Source organism: Lepisosteus oculatus, chromosome 26 (assembly GCF_040954835.1).
Source record: "Lepisosteus oculatus isolate fLepOcu1 chromosome 26, fLepOcu1.hap2, whole genome shotgun sequence".
Taxonomy (NCBI): domain Eukaryota; kingdom Metazoa; phylum Chordata; class Actinopteri; order Semionotiformes; family Lepisosteidae; genus Lepisosteus; species Lepisosteus oculatus.
The window spans coordinates 10,436,451-10,459,678 of NC_090721.1; the positions used below are offsets into that span (position 1 = coordinate 10,436,451).

The following is a 23,228-nucleotide window of genomic DNA, read 5'->3' on the forward strand; positions in this document are numbered from 1 at the left end:
AAGAGCCAGGCTCCCACCCCACAGCAGTGTGATCCTCTCCAGGGTTTACGAGCTGCAGGGCTCTTGTGTGCAAACCAAACCCAGCTGCTGGGTCTTCCCTGCTGTTTACTTTATTTTGAGTAAATTTGCCTGGACAGATAAGCAGAGTTAAAATAATAATTAAAGGAGCTGCCTCCCCTGCTTTGATCAGGGGCAGTTAGTGTGAGAGCCCCAAAGCCCTGACAGTGCGGTGACCGTTAGGAGCAGGAGAGGGAGTCTGTGTGGATGTGGCCTTCGTGCTCTTCAGCCCGGCAGGGGGCTTATCTCACAATGGCAAAGGGACATGGGGGCGGAGGCTGACGTTATTTGCGTTCCTCGGTCACCCCCTTCCGTGTCTGGCTCCCACATTGTCCACCCGGACCCCCTTCCAGTCGCTGCCCCCACGCACGCAAGCACACACGGACACACACAACCCCCCTCTCCCCTAGACAGGCGATCGCTCTGTTTGGAAAGTGACATCAGAGCCCAACGATGAGGAGAAACGTGCGCCCCTTCTGAGCGCCACAGAGGACACACGGACACTCAGGGTGACGCCAGGCCCCGGAGTGCACAGGGAAATCGCTTATGGCCTCTCAGTAATAGGTAAAACAGGCCCCCGGGTTTAAAAAAAGAATTATAGCCACTAGAAAGACAAAAAAAAATGGTTCGACTTAATTGTTGTTCTGTGCTAGGCTCACTTCCTTACACTTCCTTATGCTTCCTCTAAGGCCTCCCTCCCAGCTGCCCTTGCCCTTGTGTCCAAAACAGATCCCGCTCCTGTCCCACTGCACTTTCACACTAATAAGCACATTCTGCAGGGAGCCTCGTTAACCCCTCTCCAGCCCCTCGTGTGCCCGGCAGAGCTGGGTAGCACCGGACGCTGGGCGTTACTGGGGCAAGGGCTTTCCCACCCAGCCCGGCCCGTAGCCACAGCAACCCAGTGTCGCCCCCGAGCTAAACAGAGCCAAACAGGGTTATTAATAAGCGCTGCCGTCTCTGCTGCCTGGACAGAGCCCGGTTTTCCTGTGCGCGGGGCCAGGCTGGAGAGCAGCAGGATAGAGGAAAAGCCAACGTATCAGTGAGAGTGTCAGCGCGCCTCGTTAGCTCTGATTAACGGGGACATTGTGCTCTGTGCGAACGCTACCCAAACCCCCCCCCCCCTCCTCTCCTCCCCCATCTCCTCGCTGGGTGTCAGTGTCTGGCAGGAAGTGCAGGTCAGCTGTCTACGTGTCTGTGCGGCAGGGCTCAAACTGCAGGTCAGGGCTGGGCAGTCCGCAGGAAACAGCCAAGACATTCCGGCACAGAGGGGGCGGAATTAACCCCCGCACTGCCACTGCGGCGCGCGCGCGCTCGGGCTGCCAGCGGCGCTGACACGAGAGCGTCCGTCCTCCGCAGGAGAGTGGGAGGCGGCACGTTGCACACAGTGCGTGCAGGTAATGCACAGACCCACATATCGGACGGGGTTTTTTTTTTTCCCCCTGGAACGAGTACTGGGCCTGATCCGCGCCGTGCCACAGCACTTTCACATGCTCACACGCCAACTCAGAGGGCAGGACGCCGTCCCCCAGGGGACTGCGGGGGTGTGTTAACCCCTGCAGCGCCAGAGAGGGGGGCTGAGGCACTGTTGCCGGCCGTCCCCGAAGAGCTCCCACATCCTTCCAGTCCGACCGCGGCTCTTTGAGAAGCCCAGGCGTGTTTTTCTTTCCGGAAATGCGGGTGGCTGGGTCGGTGATGGCGCTCGACGGGAGAGCGTGTTGAGCTCCGAGGCGCAGGCTGTGGGAGCTGTGTGGGTAGTGTCTGTGACTGGGGTTTCTTGAGCAAGGGTGTGTGGCCGAGGCCGGGGAAGCTCTGGAAACTAGGAACACTTCAGGTACTGTTGAGCGCCAGAGAGGTCCGGAGGGACTGCACTGGTGAAATAGAGCGATCTGCCGTTCCTCGCTCCAGTTTGGGAGTTTTAAAAAATGATTTTAAAGTTAGATGGCATAATATTCCCCCTCCCCAAGTGAAACGTTCTCTGCTCACGTTTGTCACACAGTCCTGTACCACCCTGTGCGCGCGCACACACACACACACACACACACACACACACACGGTACTTGTGCTTGAGTCGCATTCCTAAAATACCAAGGAAGAATTGTGTTTAAATTTCGTTTACTCCTGTTATTCCACGACATCCTGGAGGGAGAGACGCTGCCCCCCCCACCCCTACCCCACCCCCAGTTCCTGAGCCCAGTGTGAGAGTGAGTGTGTGTGAGCTAAGTATAGCCTCCCGCCTCCCAGACTGGGAACAATGGGGGCTCCCACCTGCCGGAGCGCCAGATGGCCTTGCCCAGTGTGTTTGCCGGGGGGGGGGGGTGTGCTCACGCTGGGATTGCGGCCATCGCAGGGGGGTCCCAGGACGGGCGGGCAGCCTCCTGACCCCACGCCAGCCCGGCCCCGAATAGCCATGACGAAACGCCAGAGGCACGAAGCAGAACGGCAGGAAGCGCGCGGTCTGGCGCGGTGTCGCCTGGGCTGGACGGGCGCACATACCTCCTGGAGCCGCTGCGTGGCCCAGATAGGGAACGCCGTGCCCCCTCTCTGTCCACCTCTCCATCCTCTCCCCTTGCTGACCTCCCCTCTCCCCTTGCGAGGGCTCAGTGTGGTGCACAAAGGGGCAGTAAGGCGCAGTAAAACACTGAAATCAGGCTCAGAGGGGGATGGAGCCGATTGGCAGCACTGCAAAGTCCAGAATTGGACATTCACTGTGGATCACTCCATTTCTCTCACATACTCTTTCCGTCCTCACCCTGTCCCCGTATCCTTGCTCATTCTCTGTCTCCTCTCACCCCTCTCCTGCCTCCCCCCCCCTCTCCGCCTGTTAGCGTGGAAGACAGGCCCCAGTGCCGCACGGGCTGCCATGTGTCTCCTCTCAGTCCCGCTGTAGAGACTTTGTTTGAAAGATGCGCAAACAGCGATCCAGTCCTCCTGCTTAATCTCTTTCTCAGTCCCTTCCTTCCTTTTTACCAGCACACACAAACACACGCATGCTGACACGCTGCTATTTTTGGGAAGTGCACAATTCCGGTTTATGGATTTATGAACCTGCGCGAGCCTCCTGAAGAATGGTAAAAGGAAGAGGGGGTAAAACAGAGGTCCCTTTCAGTTTCTCCTCTGTCACTGTTCGTTTCTGGGGTCTCATGTGGATTCGGGGCTGTTAAATGAGGCCTCCTAAACGTTGTGTCCAGCCTTCTGCATGAGCACCTGTGTCAGATCTGAGCTGTCCAGCACAGGTGTGCAGAGCCAGTCTGCAGCACAGGACCTGGGGGGCGTTTCCTGTTTAATTAAAGTGATTATTGATTGAGTCCGTTAAGATGATATATATTGCATTGTCCTCTGATGGAAGACATCCGATAAAAACCTAAAGGATTGTAATCAGTGTTGACTAGTATAAAGGTTAAACATTCCTGTTACAATAATGGGCTGTACTAACTGTACAGTACAGTACTACTGTAATTTAAGTCTATGGAATAGTCCATGGGCTATGGAATAGCGCTGTCAGGTGTGTGTGGGCTTCAGTAATGTCTCGTCGCAGTAGGTGAGCCATTGCTGTGGTCAGCAGGTGTTGAGGTCTTCCTTCAGAAAGGACCCAAGGGGCGAAACCCGAGACAATAGCCCCGAGCTGTCAGGAAATCCCCTTCTAAGGTTATTTATTCTTATACCGAAACACACCAGAAGAGAAGGCCCTGCAGTGTCTGTTGTGAATCAGACTGTTTTTCAGTAGATGGCCACTCCCAGCTGTGGGTTACTGCTTTCAGCCAAACTGCAAGACTTAAGTGAGCGTTTTTAAAAGTTTAAAAGTTGTCTGTCCAGGCATTTCTTCCCTCCCTCCTCCTTCACTCGCCCCTTTCGCCATCTGTCTCTCCCTCCCTCCATCGCTCTCTCCCCCTCTCCCCGAGACGGGACAGTCCTCACAGACACTCTGGTCTCTGTCGGGGAACAGCCTGAAGTCTTTCACACGAGAAAACGGCTCGATCGCGGGGCCGGAGCCTCCTGTGATGTTTTAACAGCCCCTTTCCCTGATTGCAGTCAGGAGATTTTGGTGTTTGTAACTCATTTGCCCACAGGCTGGGCCCACCCCCCACTGGTGTCGGTTTCTGTAGGTGTGGCTGCCCTCTCACCTGTTCACGCTGGACCTGAGACTCGGTCAGCCGGAGATAACGTTTTGAGCGAGCTCTTCCGCCGAGATCTGCAAAGACTCATAACGAGAAGCCGTTCTGGGAAAGCGCAGCGTGTCCGAGAGCACTCAGAGCAGCCGAGGAGCGAGGCGCAGAGGGATGAAGGAGTTAGATCAGTTTCCCGCTGAGCAAGCCACAGCTGGAGCGCTCTCGCAGGGAGAGCTGGGATAGCGGGGACATAGCATGGGCCCGGGCGCGGGGCAGGACTGGAGGGTTCCGTGGGAAGGGGAACTAACGTTGTCCAAAAGATTCTGTATTGTTTTTCTAACAGTCTTTGTGAGCCTCTTTGCACATCAAAGTTTGCAAACCCGAATGAGGTAGCCGGGCACGATCCTGTTGCCCCAGCGTGGCGTCAGTTCTCTGAAACAGTGGAACACGCAGTAGAGGGCACAGGAGCTGCACTGGATCAGGAGCCACTTCTTGACTCAAAGGGCTGTCCGAGTGTGGAAGAAGCTTGTTGCTCTTGTTGTCAAAGCCAGTACCTTTTGCTTCTTTTCACAAGCCACTGGTGAGGTCCTCAGATCAATTAGCTGTTAGCAACTAAATGAGGTGGATGCGCCAAATGGTGTCTGATATATGTATATTGCAGTCATGCGAGTGCGTTTTCTGTGGGTCTGAAGATCGCCCAATTGACTTGCCAGAAGCCACACTGTTCGACGCCCGTGTGACGCATGAATGTCTTGCAGGAGTTGCTGCAGACCTGCCGGCAGCTGGAGATCGAGATCACGCCCCTCTTCCTCGTCCCCGACACCAACGGCTTCATCGATCACCTGGACGGACTGGCATGCCTGATGGCTTGTGGCAGCTACATCCTGGTGGTGCCCCTCATCGGTGAGGACACGGGTCATCCCACTGTTCCTTGTCTGCGCTGCCCCCTAGTCAAACACACATGCGGAGCTGCGCGTGCACAGGCGAGCACAGTTCTGCTGCACAGAGCCGCCCTTATCCGTAGCTGGTTTGCTGCTGTTGTGCAGGCCTCTCCAGTATTCGCCGAGAGGAGCGAGGGCCTGTGTGCTTCAGTGTGGCAGGGAGTGTGGGAGAAGGCAGTGCTGGCAGTCTGTGCTCATGGCTCTCAGGGCTGGTAAACCTGTGCCAACATGGCTGAGCTGTGGGTGGTCTGGCAGGCAGCACTGAGCCTGGAGGGATGGAGAAAGAGAAGGGCAGAGGAGAGGAAGCAGGGAGGAGAGGAGGAGGCTGAGGTGGGACAGAGCTGGGGGGAAAGGCTCCTGGCCACGCTGCAGAAACACAGAGCTTGGAGTAACGAGCAGCGACACTGCACAGCCAAGTCACGCCCCTCTGAACGCTGCCCTGCAATTAGCGCAATCCTCCGTTGAAGATGTTTAAAAATAAAAGGCTTTTATCAGTTGGCAGTGTGGGAGCCAGGGCTGCACTGCAGCTCAGCCTGGCCTCCGTGTCAGATTCCCAGGGACCATGTGACCTGGCCCTGCCCGGACCCTGTGCCAGCTCGGCGGGGGGGGTATAGGTTACAGCACGGTCTCGGGTGTGGTGGGTTATTTCAGGTGGGCTTGCTGGGCCTGTGACACTGGAGCAGGGCGACACAGTAACCCTACACTGTGTTTATACCCCTGCCCTGAGAGGGGGGCGTGGAGCAGAGAAGCGTGACAATAATATGAGAAAAGGAGGAGATGCCATCGCTGAGCAGGGCGTCTGGATGATGTCTGAACAGCGCAGGCTGAGAGCTTCCCCACCCACCTTCCTTTGAGCAACGAGAGGGGGATCCTGGGAATGCACAGGGTAATAGCCAGGGAATATTTGGAAATCTGGGGATTTTAGGGAAGTAGAGATTTTTTTTTTGTTCACGGGTCAGAGTGGCATTCACTACCCCAAGTGTTAAATCTTGCTCCTTTTATTTCAAATCGTTTTTTTTTTAAAGAAAAATTGATTACTGAAAGGAAGTAAACCCTGTTATGCCTTCAGAGTAACGCAAAACTGATTAAAACAAAAATGTTTAGAAAGTTCTGCTTGAAGGGCCTTAGCTCATGTACAGTAGAAATACTGTATGTCCTGCCGTTGCCACGGTCACTGGTGTACGTGCTCTGGGGGAGTGGCACTGGCACTGTTTGCTCCAGTTGGGATGGCAGTGCAGCAGCTTGCCTGCCAAGCCAGCACGCAGGTGAGCTCACACTTGTCAGAGTGCAGCCCAAGAAGGATCACGGCGGACAGGAGGCCCCTTGGCCCATCCTGGATCATCCGCTGGTCAGTCACAGAATTGCCTCCAGCCGTTGTCCAGAATCCCTTCGCGCTCCGTGTCTTTAACCCTGCTCCCTCAGCTTGCTGCCTCAGGATTCGAGCGCAGGGGGAGGAGGTGAGCATGGGACCGGAGCACAAAACATTACACTTAATTTGTTTATAGTAAAACAAAACAGAGGAAGGCCTGGCTTTCTAATGGGCCAGCTGCGATGGCTGCTATTGTACAGATACAGACGGAGTCCTTGCAAACACACTCCCTGCTTGTCATACCCACTCTTGGGTATATGAAATACCACGCAGTTACTCATGCGCAGACAGGACAGCCCACTCGCAGATGCAGATAGAGATACAGAAACACATGTGCTGTCTAAACACAGACGTACACAAATATGCTGTCTGCGCACAGACGTGTTGTAAGGACCGACTTGGGCAATGAGCAGAATCGGGAGCTCAGACACGAAGACAAAACACTCATTGTGTTGTGCATCGTTGTGCCCAGTCTACTGTCATTACTATTTTCGGCAGTCTGGCCGGAGGTTCAGGACAATGGCCATTGTGTTTGTCTGGGTCAGATCACCTGCTCTGGCAGGAATCGGCCCTGTCTGTCCTTCTCCAGCCCCCCCATCTCTCTCCTGACTCTCCCTTCTCCGCCCCGCTGTCCCGCAGTGATCACGGAGCTGGACGGGCTGGCGCGGGGCCAGGACACGGAGCGCCGCAGCGGCAGCCACGCGCGGCAGGTGCAGGAGCGCGCGCGGGCCGCCATCTCCTTCCTGGAGCGCGCCTTCGTGGCGAGAGAGCCCTGTCTGCGCGCGCTAACCAGCCGCGGCAACGAGCTGGAGTCCATCGCCTTCCGGAGCGAGGACACCTCCGGACAGCAGGTACCCCGCCACCGGGGGGCGCCGCTAGACAGCAAGGAGGGCAAGATGGGGACGGGCATTCGGAGATCAGGGGTATCGCACTTCCTTGGAAACCCGCAACTCCAAGTGGATCTGCAGGCATTGGAAGCTTATAGCAGAAGGGAAGGAAAATCATTGCAGTTCTTAGAAATTAAATTCTTGGAAGTAAATATAGATCAGATCACTTTCTTGGCCATAAGCTATTTCTTGCATTAGGGACTTGTCTTCTTGCACACCCCAGCTTGCTCTCCATGAGACACACAGACAGGGAGAGAAGCTTGGGGTCAGAGCGCAGGGTCAGCCATTTATACGGCGCCCCTGGAGCAGTTGGGGTTAAGGGCCTTGCTCAGGGGCCCAACGGAGTAGGATTCCTCTGCCGGCCACGGGATTCGAACTGGCAACCTTCCAGCCACAGGTGCAGATCCTTAGCCACAGAGCCACCGCATCCACCCCATGCGGAGTTTGGACCTAAATATTCAGGTGAATGGGGGACAGACTGGTATGCCTCTCTGATTCACAACATATAAACACTGAATCTCACAGCAGACTGGAATCTCGGACATGGTTTAGCCTACAACTCCAAAAAAAAAGTGAAAGATTGTAAAAAAAAAATGGGATACCTTCATAACGTGCATAGATTCCTATAGCAGAACTGCACACAGAGCTAACAGATAGTTATCCTGTACTTCCTGCACAGGGGTCTCTGAGGCCCCATGGTCTGCTCTGCAGCATTTAAGCTCTGCAGTCGTTTGGCAGTCCCAAAGCTGTGTGCTGCGTGTGTGAAGAATTGGCTGCCATGCTTAGATATGTGAGAAGAGCAAACTCCTGAGGTTGAAAAATCATGCTGCCTGCAGGGTCTCCTGAATTCATGTGCTGAAAGGTTTACATGACGCTGGGCAGCTTTGCGCATTGCTTTCTGCTGAGGCATTTCCACAGGAGCAAACTCGTGCGGTGCGAGTCTGACCCGTGTCACCTGTCATTTGACCTGGCTGCCCGTGTGTCTGCAGGGGAACAACGATGACCTGATCCTGTCCTGCTGTCTGCACTACTGCAAGGACAAGGCCAAGGACTTCATGCCCACTCAGAAAGGTAATGCCACACTGCACTCGGAAAGCAGCCTGTACACCCAGCGGACATGTCCATATGCACCTCGTGGTGCTTTGCTTTCATTAAAACGTCTTTTTTTTTCCTTTCTACCTCTCCATGCTGCATTATTCCATTAATATGTATTTATTTAAAGAGATTAAAAGATGCGCACAAGGTCTAAACCCATGCACAGTGTATACTCCTTGGCCCTCTGCTCTCCTTGAAATGAATGACCTTGCTCAGACTCTCAGCATCTGATGGAGCACGGCGTTTTCCTTGGTTGCCTGTAGTGGCGGAGGTGTTTTTCACGAGGCCCAAAAGCTTGGGAAGCATGTGATGTAGCCTCATGGGAGCCTCAGGAGTTCTCTGGGTGCCTGCTCCAGCGTGCCCAGCACAGCATCCTGCCGCAGCACAGACTCGCCTCAGCCGTGTTTCATATCGATACTCCTTGGCAGGGCAGCCTGGTTCTGCACCGATTCTTGTTCTGTTGCCTGGTCTTCCATAGCTGGGGTCCGGTCAGCAGGGCGACCCTGACCCTTGTGCATTTGTGTGGATCTGCTCTCTGTGGCCGGTGTGCTGTCTGCTCTTTCAAGAGACTCAGTTCTTCTTTACAGTGGTAATTAAAACCTTGCAGTGCCTCAGAACCAAGGAGAGTTTATACAAACTGTTCCATCTCTCAGCTTCACTTGTGTACACCTAGCTGTGCTGCGCATGCTGTCTGCTTTTCTTTATCTGCTGCAAACATAACTCTTTAAATAGCTTTAAATAGCTCCGCACAAATTATTCACACAGCATCCGAATCCACATCTGTTAAGGTTTTCAAAAATGCTACTCTCTGTTTTGTCAGCATTATATCACGCTCACTTCCTGCAGCGTAGTTGTGCACGAAGGGATGATACTCGGCACGCACAATAACCAGCGCGGTGCTGGGGGACCTCCGCACTAACCAGCCAGGGGCAGGGCTCCAGTGGCCACTCCAGAGAGGTGCCCGAGGCTGGACAGGTCTGAAAGAAGGAAGCAGGCTGCTCACAAGCAGGTTGACGATCTCTAGGCGTGCTTTGTGAGCAACTTGCAGAGCTGTGCCAGCCAGTCTCACCTGCCCACGTTGCGGGTGTGGTACTCTCGGCCTGGAGCGCCCCGGGCAGGAAGTGGCATGCAGTGAACCGCACGGCCTGCCTGCCTGCCGAGGAGCGAGGCCTCGCTCTGGTGAACCACACCGCCGAGGAGTTCCTGCCCAGGGCCCGGGCACTGCACCCTACCTGTTCTGTCACAGATACGCAGGCACAACAAACACACAGACGAGCTCTGCACGCACGACACTTCCTTCGCCAGCAAGCTCAGTATCGAGGCCAGGCTGAGAGGAGCCATGGCTGCAGCTTGCGGCCATGTCTCTGCACTAAATGCATGTACATCTACAGTAGCTCTGTAAGTGTTCGAGTGATGTGTATATATAAAAAGGCAGAGGTAGTTCAGGTAGCTGGATCAGCATTCATAGGCTGCAAAGGAACAAGTAATAGTTTTATTCAATGGTGAAATAAGGAAACACAACATTTCGGCTGTGGAGCCTTCTCACACCCGAAGAAGGCTCCACAGCCGAAACGTTGTGTTTGCTTTCTTCTCTTTTCAGCCTGGAATAAACCTATTGTTCCTGTATAAAATGACTGTCTCCTGCATGATTGCAAGTTGCTTGAATTGTGTCTGTTTTATCATTTTGTTTTTATCGTTCTGTACTACTGCCTGCTGCCCTTTGCACTATCACTATCATGCTATCACCCGTCCTACTGCTTTGTCCACCTGTGTGAGAACTGGTCACACCAGGCCACGTTGTTTTAATTTGCTTTGTAACAACGAGATAGATGCAAACACACTGCCTGGGCCCACAGGAGCGCAGACTCTCTCTTCTTTTCCACCTCTCTGCAGTGACAGACCCCTCCCTTACACAGGTTAGGGCAAGGAATCTGAGCATATAAAACCCCTCAGCAGTTGATACTGGTCAATGCAGGAGGCTTGATTGCAGAGGTCTGCAGATGCACTGAAACCCAGCAGACATCCCGTCTGTCCCCTGCTCTTCCTCTCCCTTGTTCTCTAACAGTGTAGACCTGATCCTTGTCAGTCCTCGCCGGTCTCTCTCCTGCCTTCTGCAGCTTCCTAGCTCACATCTCCCCTCTCTCTCTCTCCCTCCCTTCCCCCTGGTCCAGACGGGCCGGTCTGCTTGCGCCGAGAAGTGGTCCTGCTGACAGATGACCGGAACCTGCGGGTGAAGGCGCTGACCCGGAACGTCCCGGTCCGCGACATCCCTGCCTTCCTCAAGTGGGCCAAAGTGGGATGAAACGAGATCGAGCGGGCCGGAGCACCGCCTGGGAGAAGTTAACGAAAACGCAAAAGAAGAATCTAAAATAAATAAAGCTTCCTCTGTACTCAACATCAAAAGATCAGAACACGTGAATGAGAGAGAAAGAGAGAGGTAGGAGGGTGAAAGACGTAGAGGAAGGGGGGAAGAGATACTGAATTATTTGTAGAAGGTGAGAAAGAGAAGAGGTTTAGCCAGGAGGAAATGTTTGAGAAGGGCGTTTAGTCTCAGAATTGCCAAAGTTTGGTCTTTCAGGGACAAACTGCATTTTAGCTGAGGAAGGGGGCTCACACTCAGCCAGGCTGGTGGTGTGATGAGGATGAGGGAGATGAAGGCTAGTCCGGGGCACCATAGCCACAGGACACAGGCTCTGACCAGCCACGGGACTGGCCAGAGAGAGGGAGTGCTGAGGGGAGGTGTTCTGTGGCTGACGTTACTTTTTGGGAAGATAGTGGAGAGGGACAGGGCAGACTGTCTGCTACTGTCTGTCAGTGAAAGCGTTTTTTATCGGCTAGATAGATTTGGTGGTTCGAACTTTATTTGTCTCTTTTTATTTTGCTTTTCGTTTGTTAGATTTTCTTTTGTTTCCTGCCGATTGACATTGCGCGTGCCTGCTGCCTTGTGAGGCTGGGAGGAGTCCTGGCCAGGAGGCCCCACTGAGGGACAGCTGTCCTTGCAGCCACACCCAGTCAGCCCCTCGGAGACAGAGGGGTCGGGCTCGCGGTGGGGCCAGCCTGCCTGGCTCAGAGGGGCTCTTTTGCGTAGAAAAAATCACCCACTACATTTCTTTACCGAATCCCGTTTCAGTAGGTCAGTTTCGTTCGGACGGTAACCTCACCCGCCTGGGGTTATTTTTCAAAGCGAGCGTGTGAGAGAGGTTTAGGACACCCCAAGCGTGTCGCCATTCAGGCCACCCCAGCATTATCGGGCCGGGAGGTCTGCCTAGCATTGCGTCACAAGCATGCGCAGATTCGCTCCAGCCACTCGGCTGGCTCAGGTCGGTATCTGCGCTGTTTCGTTTGAAGTGCTGCAGATTTTAGTGATTAAGAAACACAAAGCCCTGACTCCAGGAGAGGGCAGGACTTGCTCCTGGCAAGACCTCGTCACTCCCTTGTGGTGATGTCACTCCCTTGCTTACACAGCCTGTAGGAAGTTCGTGATCTACTTCCCATTTCAGAAAAGAGTGATGTCGCTCAGGGTGACCATCCATCGCTCTGTGCACACCTTTCACGGACCGGGCATGTTTCTGTTTCTTAATACCTGCAGAGTTCAAAAAAGCAAACAACCAGCATGGGATCTCATTGCTGATGAGGAAATAGAGGACATAGTGTTCAGATCTGAAGGTTAATTTGAATTATTCGTCAGTAGACCTTGGGTGAAGACAATTCCGTACGAATATCAAAGTCTTGTAGAAATCGGGAGACAGCATTAGGTACAGACCCTTTTCAAAATATAGTAATGAGCAGAAACACAGCCTCTGGTCTGTATGGGCTCCTCTGTCGTGTTTGCACTTCATATTGGGGCAGTTGCAGGTCAGGAGAGTGAGGTGACAGTGCAGTGTAGCTCCGAGCGCAGGGCTAGTCAGGCCAGGGGACTGCTCGAAGAGGGACAGCTCTGAAGAGACGGCCCTGGCCCTGTGTGACCTCCTGTCCAGCGAGGGTGGGATGGCGAGTGAGAGAGCCACCCGCCTTTGTGCCAGCGCCTTCTTGCCTCGCTCAGGAGCCGTGCCGCCACAGAGCGGGCTGCCCCCACGTCCGTGCAGTGTCGTGGGGTTCTGGGTCTCCGGTGCACTCGGCCCAGAGCAGAACAGGACTCGGGACTCCTACTGGACAATATGGTACTTCTGTCCCTTTTTCTGAGTCGCAGTGGGCCATGAGGGACTGATAACAGCCCCACAGCAGGGGCTGTCGGACTGCTGAGGAGGTGGACCGCCACCCAGGAGGTGGAATTCAGCAGACTGCAGTTTTCCCAACGTCTCGATCCTGAGATCCTCTCCAACTTCCCGGCTCTGATGGCTGTGTCCGAGCTGCGCCTCGTCACCGGAATAATCCAGCCGCTGCCTGGGATGGGGGGCCACTGCATGTCCCCCTGAACTTTTCTGACATTCACCTTGGCTTCCACTTCTGTGTTTCCAGCTTTGAAACTCGCAGTGATGTGTGGACTGTGGCTTTTTTTTTTTGGAGTGGGGAATCTTGTTTTTTTTTTTTGTTTGTATTGCATTTCTGTTCTGGATTTGTGAAGGGCTTGTGGCAGGAGGAAGATCCCCTGGTTGCTGGTTAGCTGTTGGCAGTGCGACAAGCTGGGTATATAGTGAAATGAAGACTGGGTGACAGGGAGGCCTAGCTAGACAGGCAGCACTGAGGCAGGCCCTCCAGTTGACAAAGAGTCTAAACTGATAGCGGCATCATCCACCACCCCTCGTTTGTGTGAGAGTGTGCCTTTCTGGGGAGCATGGCCGCCCTGCCGTTGATCAACAGGGAGGACGGTCTGAACAGGGCCGCTGGCTGAGCTGGAGAGCGGGGAGACTTCCTGCGTGCTGAGCTCTCTGGGCACTCTGTGGTGCTCTGTCACAGCTAGTATAATGGCGCTAATTCATGGCCACCCTGACTTGACCCCTCTCCTGCCCTGCAAGACTGGCCGCGCAGTCGGGAGGCAGACCCCCCCCTCACCCTCACTCTGGAGGGTTCAGTGCCCTCGGTCGCAGCCACAGGAACAAAGCATGCCCTTATCTGCCTCTCTCCCCAGATACCCAGAGCCATCGTCGAAGAGCATTTCCGCCAAGTGTGCCACACATTTTTCACAAAAGGAATCTTCTAACATTGCAAGGTCAAATAGAAAGCGCAGTCTTACAGTGACTCTTACAGCTTTGTCTGGATTTTTTCTAAGCAGCTAAAAACGCACAGGTTTCACGCCAAGTGTTTCAGAGTTTGTTAAGTACCGGGCAGTTGCAGGCGTTCAGTCTGTGCAGAGTAGAGGTGTCAGCGTGTTTTGTCCACCTACCTCTCTGCCCGCCTGTCTCACTGCCTGCCTCCCCACCGTTACATCTCTGCAGGCACCTCTGCTCCCCGACACTGGATACCCAAGACCTTTGGCATTTGCTGGTCGTCCGTGTTTGCTGAGTGGCAGCAGGGCAGCGCGCCAGGTGGGTCAGGGAGGGCAGAGGCTCTGCTTTTTCTGAAATGGTCAGCAGTGTAGCTGGGCACAGCCTACCACCCTCGTGCCTCCCTGCCTGGCTGCCTGCCTAAGCCCAGCCCCTTCTCACTGGGCCCACGGGCAGGCAGACGTGACGAGAGGGTGGCAAAGAGTCGTGCTTCTGCTCATCCTGATACATACCAGCGCGTGTGCTAATGGCTGACAGATAATTGCAGGTTATCTAATTGTAGCTCAGAGGGAGCTGTAAGAGTCCAGGACGATGTGACGCTGTAGCCAGCGGGCCCTGGCTGAGGTGGGATGGGTGGTGCTGGAATCCTGATCTGGTCCGATCCAGCACCATGCTGGGAGCTTATCCTGCTGTGGGATTCTGTGAAGTTCTGTTGTGTGCATTGCATCGCCCTGCCTCAGTTTTTAACAAAAACCCTTGATTTTAGTAATGGCTCTATGTAGTTTTAAATACTGGTTTCCCTTCTGTTGGAGGTTTTCTTTTAAATCCTGTAAAGTAGATTTGGTTCTGTGCATGTGAGATGTCCTGAGGTGTCCTGTGTGTGTTTCTTTATGGCCCCTCTGCATTGTGAAGTTATGTTTCCACATAGTGTGTCTGCATGGAGTGTGAGAGGATGCATCTTTCTGTGTAGTGTAAATGTGTATCCGTGGTGCGAGTGTGAAGTTGCTGCGTGGTGTGTGTATCTTTGGTGTGATAGTGAAGTTGCATTTTGCGTGTGTTTTCTTGTTGTATGTATCTGTGGTGCGAGTGTGAAGTTGCTGCGTGGTGTGTATATCTGTGGTGTGAAGTTGTGTTTTGTGTGTGTGGGTGATTTGTGTATCTGTGGTGCGAGTGTGGTGTTGCCACATGGTGTGTGTGTGTGTTTGTACGTGATGTGTGTTGCTGGTGCAAGTGTAATGTTGCTGCGTGATGTGACGAGGGGGTGTGTGTGTTTCTGTTGGCGTGCTGTGGTACAAGGGTGTATGTGTGTTGGCATGCTGTGGTGCGAGGGTGTGTGTGTGTTTCGGTGTGCTGTGGTGCGTGTCTTTCGGTGTGCTGTGGTGCGAGGGTGTGTGTGTGTGTGTTTCAATGTGGTGTGGTGCAAGGGTGTGTGTTTTTGTGTGTTTCAGTGTGGTGTGGTGCAAGGGTGTGTGTTTGTGTGTTTCAGTGTGCTGTGGTGGGGGGGGGTGCTGTGGTGGGGGGTGTGTGTGTTTGTGTGTTTTGGTGTGCTGTGGTGCGGGTGTGTGTGTGTGTCTTTCGGTGTGCTGTGGTGCGAGGGTGTGTGTGTGTGTCTTTCGGTGTGCTGTGGTGCGAGGGTGTGTGTGTGTGTGTTTCGGTGTGCTGTGGTGCGAGGGGGTGTGTGTGTGTGTGTTTCAATGTGGTGTGGTGCAAGGGTGTGTGTTTGTGTGTTTCAGTGTGCTGTGGTGTGGTGCAAGGGTGTGTGTTTGTGTGTTTCAGTGTGCTGTGGTGGGGGGGGGTGTGTTTGTGTGTTTCAGTGTGCTGTGGTGCGAGGGTGTGTGTGTGTGTTTCAGTGTGGTGTGGTGCAAGGGTGTGTGTTTGTGTGTTTCAGTGTGGTGTGGTGCAAGGGTGTGTGTTTGTGTGTTTCAGTGTGCTGTGGTGCGGGGGGGGTGCTGTGGTGGGGGGGGGTGTGTTTGTGTGTTTCAGTGTGCTGTGGTGCGAGGGTGTGTGTGTGTGTGTTTCGGTGTGCTGTGGTGCGAGGGGGTGTGTGTGTGTGTGTTTCAATGTGGTGTGGTGCAAGGGTGTGTGTTTGTGTGTTTCAGTGTGCTGTGGTGCGGGGGGGGGTGCTTTGGTGGGGGGGTGTGTGTTTGTGTGTTTCAGTGTGCTGTGGTGCGAGGGTGTGTGTGTGTTTCAGTGTATAAAGGGGGACAGTTGATTGGATGGGGCTCTTTGCTGTGTGCTGCAGTCTGCCAGGGGCCGGCTGGCCGGCTGGTCCAGGCTGTCTGTTTTAACTCAGATTGTGCTGACAGAATAATTGATCTGTTAAGTTTTGCTTGTGGGCCCAGATGTGATGTATGAGATGCACTGTAAATTCCTGTTGTTTTTCGCTCTGATTGACCCTTGAGTCAGTGCTGCTTTGCTGCTGCTTCCTTTTCATGGTGTGCGTATCCCTCCCTCTCGTAAACGATAACTGGGTCTTAGACGAAGGCAGCACTTTTTATTTTTATTATATTGTTTTTTTTAAGGTTTTGTTGCTCATTTACATTTACAAAGTGTGGGAATCAGTGTTTCAGTGTTATACTCCATGACCCGGGCAGTGGGTGCGTGCGTGTGTCTGTGAGCTCAGGACAGTGTTGCGTTAGTGTGCGTGGTTGGACAGGGCAGTGTGTGCATGTGCTTCTGTGTGGCCAGTGTGTGTGGCTGGGGAAGTGTGCGAGTGTGTGTGTGGACAGGGTGGCGTGTGTGGTCAGGGCAGCGAGTGTTAGTGTGTGTGTGGCTGGGGAAGTGAGTGCTTGTGTGTGTGTGGATGAGGTTGTGTGAGCATTAGGGTGTGTGTGCGCGTGCATGTGGCCGGGCAGTGTGGTAGCAGGGAGTGGCAGGCTGTGGGCAGAGGCCTGTTGATGGTTTAACCCAGAATGCTGTCAGTGTTTCAGCACTGCCACCCAGCCAACCAGCACCTGGAATGTAACTGTTGCCCTGGTTTAAAGTAAAAATAAATGTTTTATGTTTCTTTGCTTTGTTCAATAAATAGTTTGGCTTTTTTTTAAAAATAAAGTGTTATGCTTTTTATTTACTCCTTTATTTAAAAAGATAGTAAAAGCTGGCAACCAGAAATCCCCAGTAGTTTGTGTTTGTTGTTCTGGGTTTGTATATCTGCCTTTGTAATCGGACAGTGTTTGCTTTGTCTTTTCTTTGATCCTTTCAGGCCTGGTCTGCAGGTCTTGTGGGGATGCACAGCTGGAATTTGAACTGGTAAACCCCCATTCACACACTCACACACCTTTGCACATGTGCGCACACACAGGCACACATACAAACACCTTTGCTCACGTGTGCATATACATACAACTGTGAATGCACGCACACGCATAGACACACAGACACACACCCCTGTGCACATATGCACAAATTGGGACAGTCTAAGAGAACTGGAAACTTTCTTCGTTTTGAGTGTTTCCTAAATCACATTTAACCTTAGGAATCTGGTTAAATGTGAGATTAAGTGACTGAAAGAAATTTGATATGCATTCTGCGGGAAGTTAGAATCTAGGAGATGAAGTGGTGGTTTATTCTTTGTGTTAAACTTTAATAAGTTTAGTTCTTGTGTTCCACAGTAACATAGTCGTATTTTATTACCTTGTAAAATTCTAAAACAGTAGTAGAAATGATTGAAAAGCATTATTATTTAAGAAACACCAAATCTGTAAAGTCTGTATGCAATTGTTTTTATTGCTGATTTGATTTTGAATATATAAAAAAAATTACATTTTCACTGTGGCTTTTAAAACAAAAAAGCCCATCAACATTTTTATTTAAACAGAAAGAAACCCACAAATGAAATTTATACAAACAAAAAAAATATTGAATTATAAAACTTTTAGACATGCAATAAATACATTCATTTTTATTTAAGCAAATACAAACTTATTAACATTGTAATGTAGAAAAATACTGCTTGGATTTTGTGTATTGCCACACGTAAAAAAGAAACATTTAACAAGTGATCATAAAGACATCTTGAACATTTGTAATATTGTAAAAAGAGGCCAGCTGTTTGTGTCTTATGAGGTTCCTGTTTGATAAGTTTGTTAGGTGCCCAGAATGCTCTACAGGAGACTTGTTTAATCTCCTCTTCCCTCTCACTACCACTAGGGCCCACAGCTGTTAGCCACTGTCTCCCAGTTATAATTTCACAGGTCGTTTAGGCATTGTGGTTCATTTCCAGCTGTGATATGAGAGAAGTATGTATAACCACTACTCTCGCCGATATTTTTTAAACATCGGATTGCTCATTCCTCACAGTCAGCCCACGTCCACGCTGATGATAACCCTGACAGCTGTCGGAGCTGGGAACGGGGACTGGCTGAAGTGGCCTAACCGGCCGGCGGGCGGGCGAGCGGAGAGCTGGATCTCGGGCTGTCCCTGAGCCGGGCCGGGTCCCGCCGCCAGCGTGACTGCGGGACACCGCACTTCGCCCCGGCAGTGTTTGGCTGGGCGCTGGTCTGGGGAGCGAGTGGAGCCAGTTTAAAAATGGCATTTTAAATTACACCCGACACTCCAAAAGCACAAGGCAGCCTGATTAAATCTGACCTAATCTGGCCTGATGAAAGGGTAGGGCAAGGATGCTCCCTCCTAGCCAGCTGTGTGCATTAAGAGCCCTCCTCCCTCTGGCTCCCTGTCTCACTGTCTGTCTGTCTGCTCCTGGGCTGGAGCTCAGCTCTGCCTCTCACCCACTGTCTGCTCTGTCTCTCTGTCTGCTCTGTCTGTCTGCTCCTGGGCTGGAGCTCAGCTCTGCCTCTCACCCACTGTCTGCTCTGTCTGTCTGTCTGCTCCTGGGCTGGAGCTCAGCTCTGCTTCTTGCCTGCTGTCTGTCTGCTCATCAGGGTTAAAGAAGCTGATGAATCCAGCCTAGAACAGATCCATGCTGTGGAACATCTAGACCTTTTTTATAAATTGGGATTTTTCCTTTTTTTTTTTCAGTCCGATGTTGATAATCCTCATTTTGTCATTTCTCTTCTCACGCACGGCGTGATAGCAAATTATCCGGGCTGCTTTTTATCCGGTTTTCGGAATGTGCCTAAAGACTTTTTTGAAAGTCATGTCAAGTCCTAATACAAATTTAAGACGTCGTTCCTACGGCACGTGATATAAATAGCACAATAAATCTGCTTTCTGAAAGAACTCACCGTCACATGAAAATGTGATTCAGTGCTGTTTGGCAGAGTGCAGACATCCGCATTAAAGAGCATAATTGCAATTTTTCTTTTTTTAAAGCAATTTTGTTTGGCAAGTTCTTTGGCACGGCCTCCATCTTCCTTTGCAGCACATGTACTTACTGACTGGCAAGACTGCGGACAGTCCAGAGTTGTGCAATTTTTTTTTCATTTCTGTACTGGCGTTTTTCCCCTCAGAATAATGTGCCCCTTTCTCAACATTTGACTTCGGTCACGTTTCTCGCCCAGTGTCTTTTTTTAAAGCTTTAAAGATCTATAGTGATTTTTAAATGCAGAACTCTGATCTGTGGTTATTTCGTAAGTGCTGAAATGTAGTTTAAAACACATCACCCGTAATTTTAAACTTGTTCCAAAAAATTAAAGTTAAACCAAAGGTAGAAAAAACTGGACTGAAATGTATTGATTTGTTTTCTTTAGTGTGAAAAACAGCGGTAAGAGTTAAGGCACTGGAAGAGAGGCAGTGTGGGCTAGTGGTTAGAGCTGAGGCACTGGGAGAGAGGCAGTGTGGGCTAGTGGTTAGAGCTGAGGCACTGGGAGAGAAGGAGGGAGGCAGTGTGGGCTAGTGGTTATACCCTGGGGTTTTGTGAACTTTCTGAACCTTCAGAAAGTTAAGTGGGAAAACTGCAGTTGTATGAATAAATATTAAACAGCTGGATGAAATAAAGACTCCTATACTGTAACAGCCCCCTCTCTCCCTCCCTCCATCCCCACCTCTGAGAATGAGGCTGAGCTGGGTCCCTCACTGTGTAGAGACCCACAGCTGGGTCAGCCTACACTGCAGACCACAGCCCAGACTCGGTTTTCTACAGAGTCAATACATTATTCAAAACAAATTCAATACAAATCCCTGCAGAAGGAAGGTAATACAAATGAACAGTATTAAGGAAAAAAATATTTTTGGGGATACTGGCTAGTCTGCATTGCATGCTAAAATACTGCCTCTCACTTGTGTATTGAATTGTCCGTATTAGCAGTCTGTGAAATGTAACAGACAGACTCTCTTTGTTGGAGGCATTTTAACAAGGCAAAGTTGGCACTCAGGGATTTATTGGTTAAGGCAAATACACTAATTTTCAATACCATTCTTACTTGTAGCTTTTATTCAACGCAGAACCCTATAACCTTCAGCTGACTGGTGTTGCATAGTTAAAAGGCTGTTTCCCATCTGCACTGTATGGAAGCTAACATCTCTCTGTCCGTCTCCTTTCTCTGGCCCTGCTGTTGAGGCAGCGCAGTGCTGCTCACTCTCTGCGAAAGAAACTCATGCTCCTACTAAACTGCGTTTCAGCGACGGTGACATTTCATCTTCCCGGGTCTTCCTCTCTGTGGCTCTGCTGGCGTCTGCCTGGGTCCTAACTCAGCTGCGGTAGGTGTCCTCTGCAGTGCCTGCAGGAATTGTCAGGTGCTCTAGCTGAGGAACATGTTTCCAGAGAACAGGGCCACTCGGCCTCTCGGGGGGACTGCCCTCTGAGCGCTGTGCTTGTACAGGCTGAGCTGCAGGTGGCCACACTGTGTAACCCCTGCATGAATCTTTCCGGTAAAACCAAAGCTGGTTTTCTAGGTGCAATGCCGGACCTCACCACACTTGCATTTGTCAGTGAGATTCGTCTGGCGTCATGAGTTCATTAGTCTTTCGCGGGGCGTGGCACGTTGTGAGAGGGAGGTAGGAGCAGAGACCTTCAGGTCGAAACGATGGTGAGGGGGCAAAGACCTGACGCAGGCTAATTTTAAACCGTCCCACCCGAGTGAGAAACATTCGAGCTGCGTGTTTTTGTTGTTTTTTTTCTCAATGGCACGAGGTCGGGAGGTGAGGTTTCTCTCCCGTTGTCAGACAATGGGAGCAGCAGTGCCCCCCCCCCCGCCCCCCGGAGAGTGTGCTTCCTGCCCCGGACCTCCCGCCCGCCCCCTAAGACCTTGAGACAGGCCTGGCTGACTCAGGCAGCCGCTCGGCCCTCCTCTGCTGACAGGCCGCTGACGAGGACCCGACTCCTGTCCCTCCTGGGGATCATGAGCGGCCCTGGAAAAATCTGCTGCACTTTTTCTTCCAGTAGTGGAACAAGAGTGCAGGAGACTTCCTCATGTCATGGAGGTGAACTGAAATGGTTTCTTTCACTCTGCTGGGGAGTGACGGCTGTTCATTATGGAGAACTCTTTGAGGCTTTTTGAAACTAGCGAACGATGTGCCAGATTCCCGCAGGAGTACGGTGTCGTGTACTGACCCTGCTGTGCTGCAGCAAGGTGCAGGCTGTGCAGAGCGTGTATCTGGGACAGCCACAGACACACTTTATTAGATTGGTCTGAAGCGTATTATTCATTTGGCTGCTGCTTTAATCTGACGCTTCTAACAGCTTGAACCTATTCATATAGCTGGCCGTGGAACAGTCTCAGTGAAGCACCTTGGACCTGAAGGACCTGTGCCACACCTGGAACTGAATCCACAATTCACAGTGAGATCAGAGGCCTAGCCTCTGATCCTCGATGCCGCACAGGAGTGCCCTACAGAGTACTGGGCTGCCACAAGGCCGGCAGCACAGTGTCTTTGTCCCTTGCCTGCTCCGGATGAAATCAAGTAGCATGTTTGCTTGAAAAAGATCTCTTCTTCTCTTTCTTTCAAGCCGCGCACTGAAGAGATCTGCGACACCCCACCTTCCCCTTCGCAGGGAGCTCTGAGCGCGTCTCTGGCGGGGTGTTGCAGATCGGCCTCAGATAAGGACCCAGCGCGAGAGAGGAGCACTCTGCTGAGAGGAAACACCGAGGCAGCAGCCCAGCTCAGAGGCATCAAATAATGAGCCGAAAACAAAAAGCATTTGAGTTCGGCAGGAATTGTCCTGATGCCACTCTGCTCATCTGCCCTTCCTGATGCACGTGACCAGACCTGGACCCGTAGCCCCTGCTGGTCGCTTGCAGGTCACCACCCTGCCTTCCCTCCATAACTGTCTAACAAGCTCTCAGGTCACCCTTGTCCTGTATAGAGATAAGTCCTCACATTGTAAATGAGTAATGTTTGTCATAATTTAAAAAAAAAAAACTGATTTAAAATACTTGATGGGTACAGCCTTGACTGAGCAATATTTGGTACTATTATTTGGCAATATTTTTTGGCCTGCGTGGCAAAGCTGCAGGTGGAACCATCTGACCACAGCAAGCATCACCATTATTATAATGATGATGATGAATCAGCCAATGGTATGGTGCTTTGGAATATCTCCTCTTTGGCCTTTCACTCCGTTATGGAGATGCTGATCAGAGCCCAGCGTGCAGCCCGGCACAGTGAAGCCAGGGCGCAGTACAGACACCGTAAACCCTGATGCTGACCTGGGGGGCACGTCTGCAAAGCACAAGACAGGAACAGCCAGCGTGAGCCTCACCCAGGGGCCAGCAGCTGCAAGACACAGGAGGGGCAGCGTGGGGACTCGGGTGAGTGTACACTGCTCGGGCGCGGTTGTGATTTATTCATAACGCCTCCGATGTGCAGGTTTTAATATCTTGTTTTCTATAATTTCACATGAAGACAACCAAACACGGCTCCTCACAGCTCAATTCACATTTAGACATTTGACCTAATGCTACAAACCTTGCTACTACATGCACCAGACTGGACTATGGAGCAGGCAGGATCTGCACGCGCACACGGCTTGGTGCAGATGGATGCAGGCTCCCACATGCACCCAGTAAAACCGGTCGGGAGGGCACAGCCCTCTGGCCCAGTTACGCCGTCAATCCACAAGTCCCAAAAACAGCAGTCTGACTTTGCCTTGTCAAAATGTAGCAAGGTGTTGATGTAGAGCACGTTAATGTTTGAAGAATAAGTGCAAGAAAGAGTTTAAATTGAGGAAAACAACCACAGGCTGACAGGTCCATACCCCACCCCCATCCCCATGTCTGATCCCGACAGCCGGGCGCCGATTCCTTTCCCCCCGGACTGTCTCGGGATGCGGCTAGCCCCAGATCCCCTCTCCAGAGCGGAGCAGCGCTCAATCCCAAGGTAAACGCTACTTTCACTCCCAAGTGCCTTTTTTTGGCTAAAGAGAATTTCTTGAAGCAAAACCGCAAATCGAGCACTGATGTGGTGTGTTTCCCCTACACAGGGGCGTTAAGGCACATGATCTCCCTCCTCCCCTGAACTTCCTATTGGTCCAGCTAGGTGAGGTTGTAGGTCACCAGCGTCAATTCACCTAATGACCCTGGTTTGACCCCAGTGGTCTTCCGTGGTTCTGGATAAAGACCTTTTCTGTTCGGAAAGCCAGACAGGATTTGCAGGCATAAACTAAGTACAGGGTGCTGCAGAATTTCTGCAGATTATTTGGCTGCCCCCTCTATGTGCTGTTGGGCTGTGCCGTCATTGATCGGGCAAAATGAGTGGGTTTGAAAGGTCTAGGAGTGACAGAAAGGTCAAAT

At 52.0% G+C, this 23,228-nt stretch overlaps 1 protein-coding gene across 1 annotated transcript in view; it reads left to right on the forward strand.

The window, feature by feature from the left end:
- Window positions 1-16,650, forward strand: part of smg6 (SMG6 nonsense mediated mRNA decay factor) — an 83,351-nt gene extending 66,701 nt beyond the window's left edge. The window contains exons 17-20 of the mRNA XM_069184574.1: window positions 4,922-5,066; window positions 7,113-7,324; window positions 8,350-8,431; window positions 10,627-16,650. Of these exons, the coding sequence (XP_069040675.1) occupies window positions 4,922-5,066; window positions 7,113-7,324; window positions 8,350-8,431; window positions 10,627-10,757 (570 nt within the window). The 3' untranslated portion in view covers window positions 10,758-16,650. The remainder of the gene's footprint in view (window positions 1-4,921; window positions 5,067-7,112; window positions 7,325-8,349; window positions 8,432-10,626) is intronic.
- The last annotated feature ends 6,578 nt before the right edge of the window (window positions 16,651-23,228 follow it).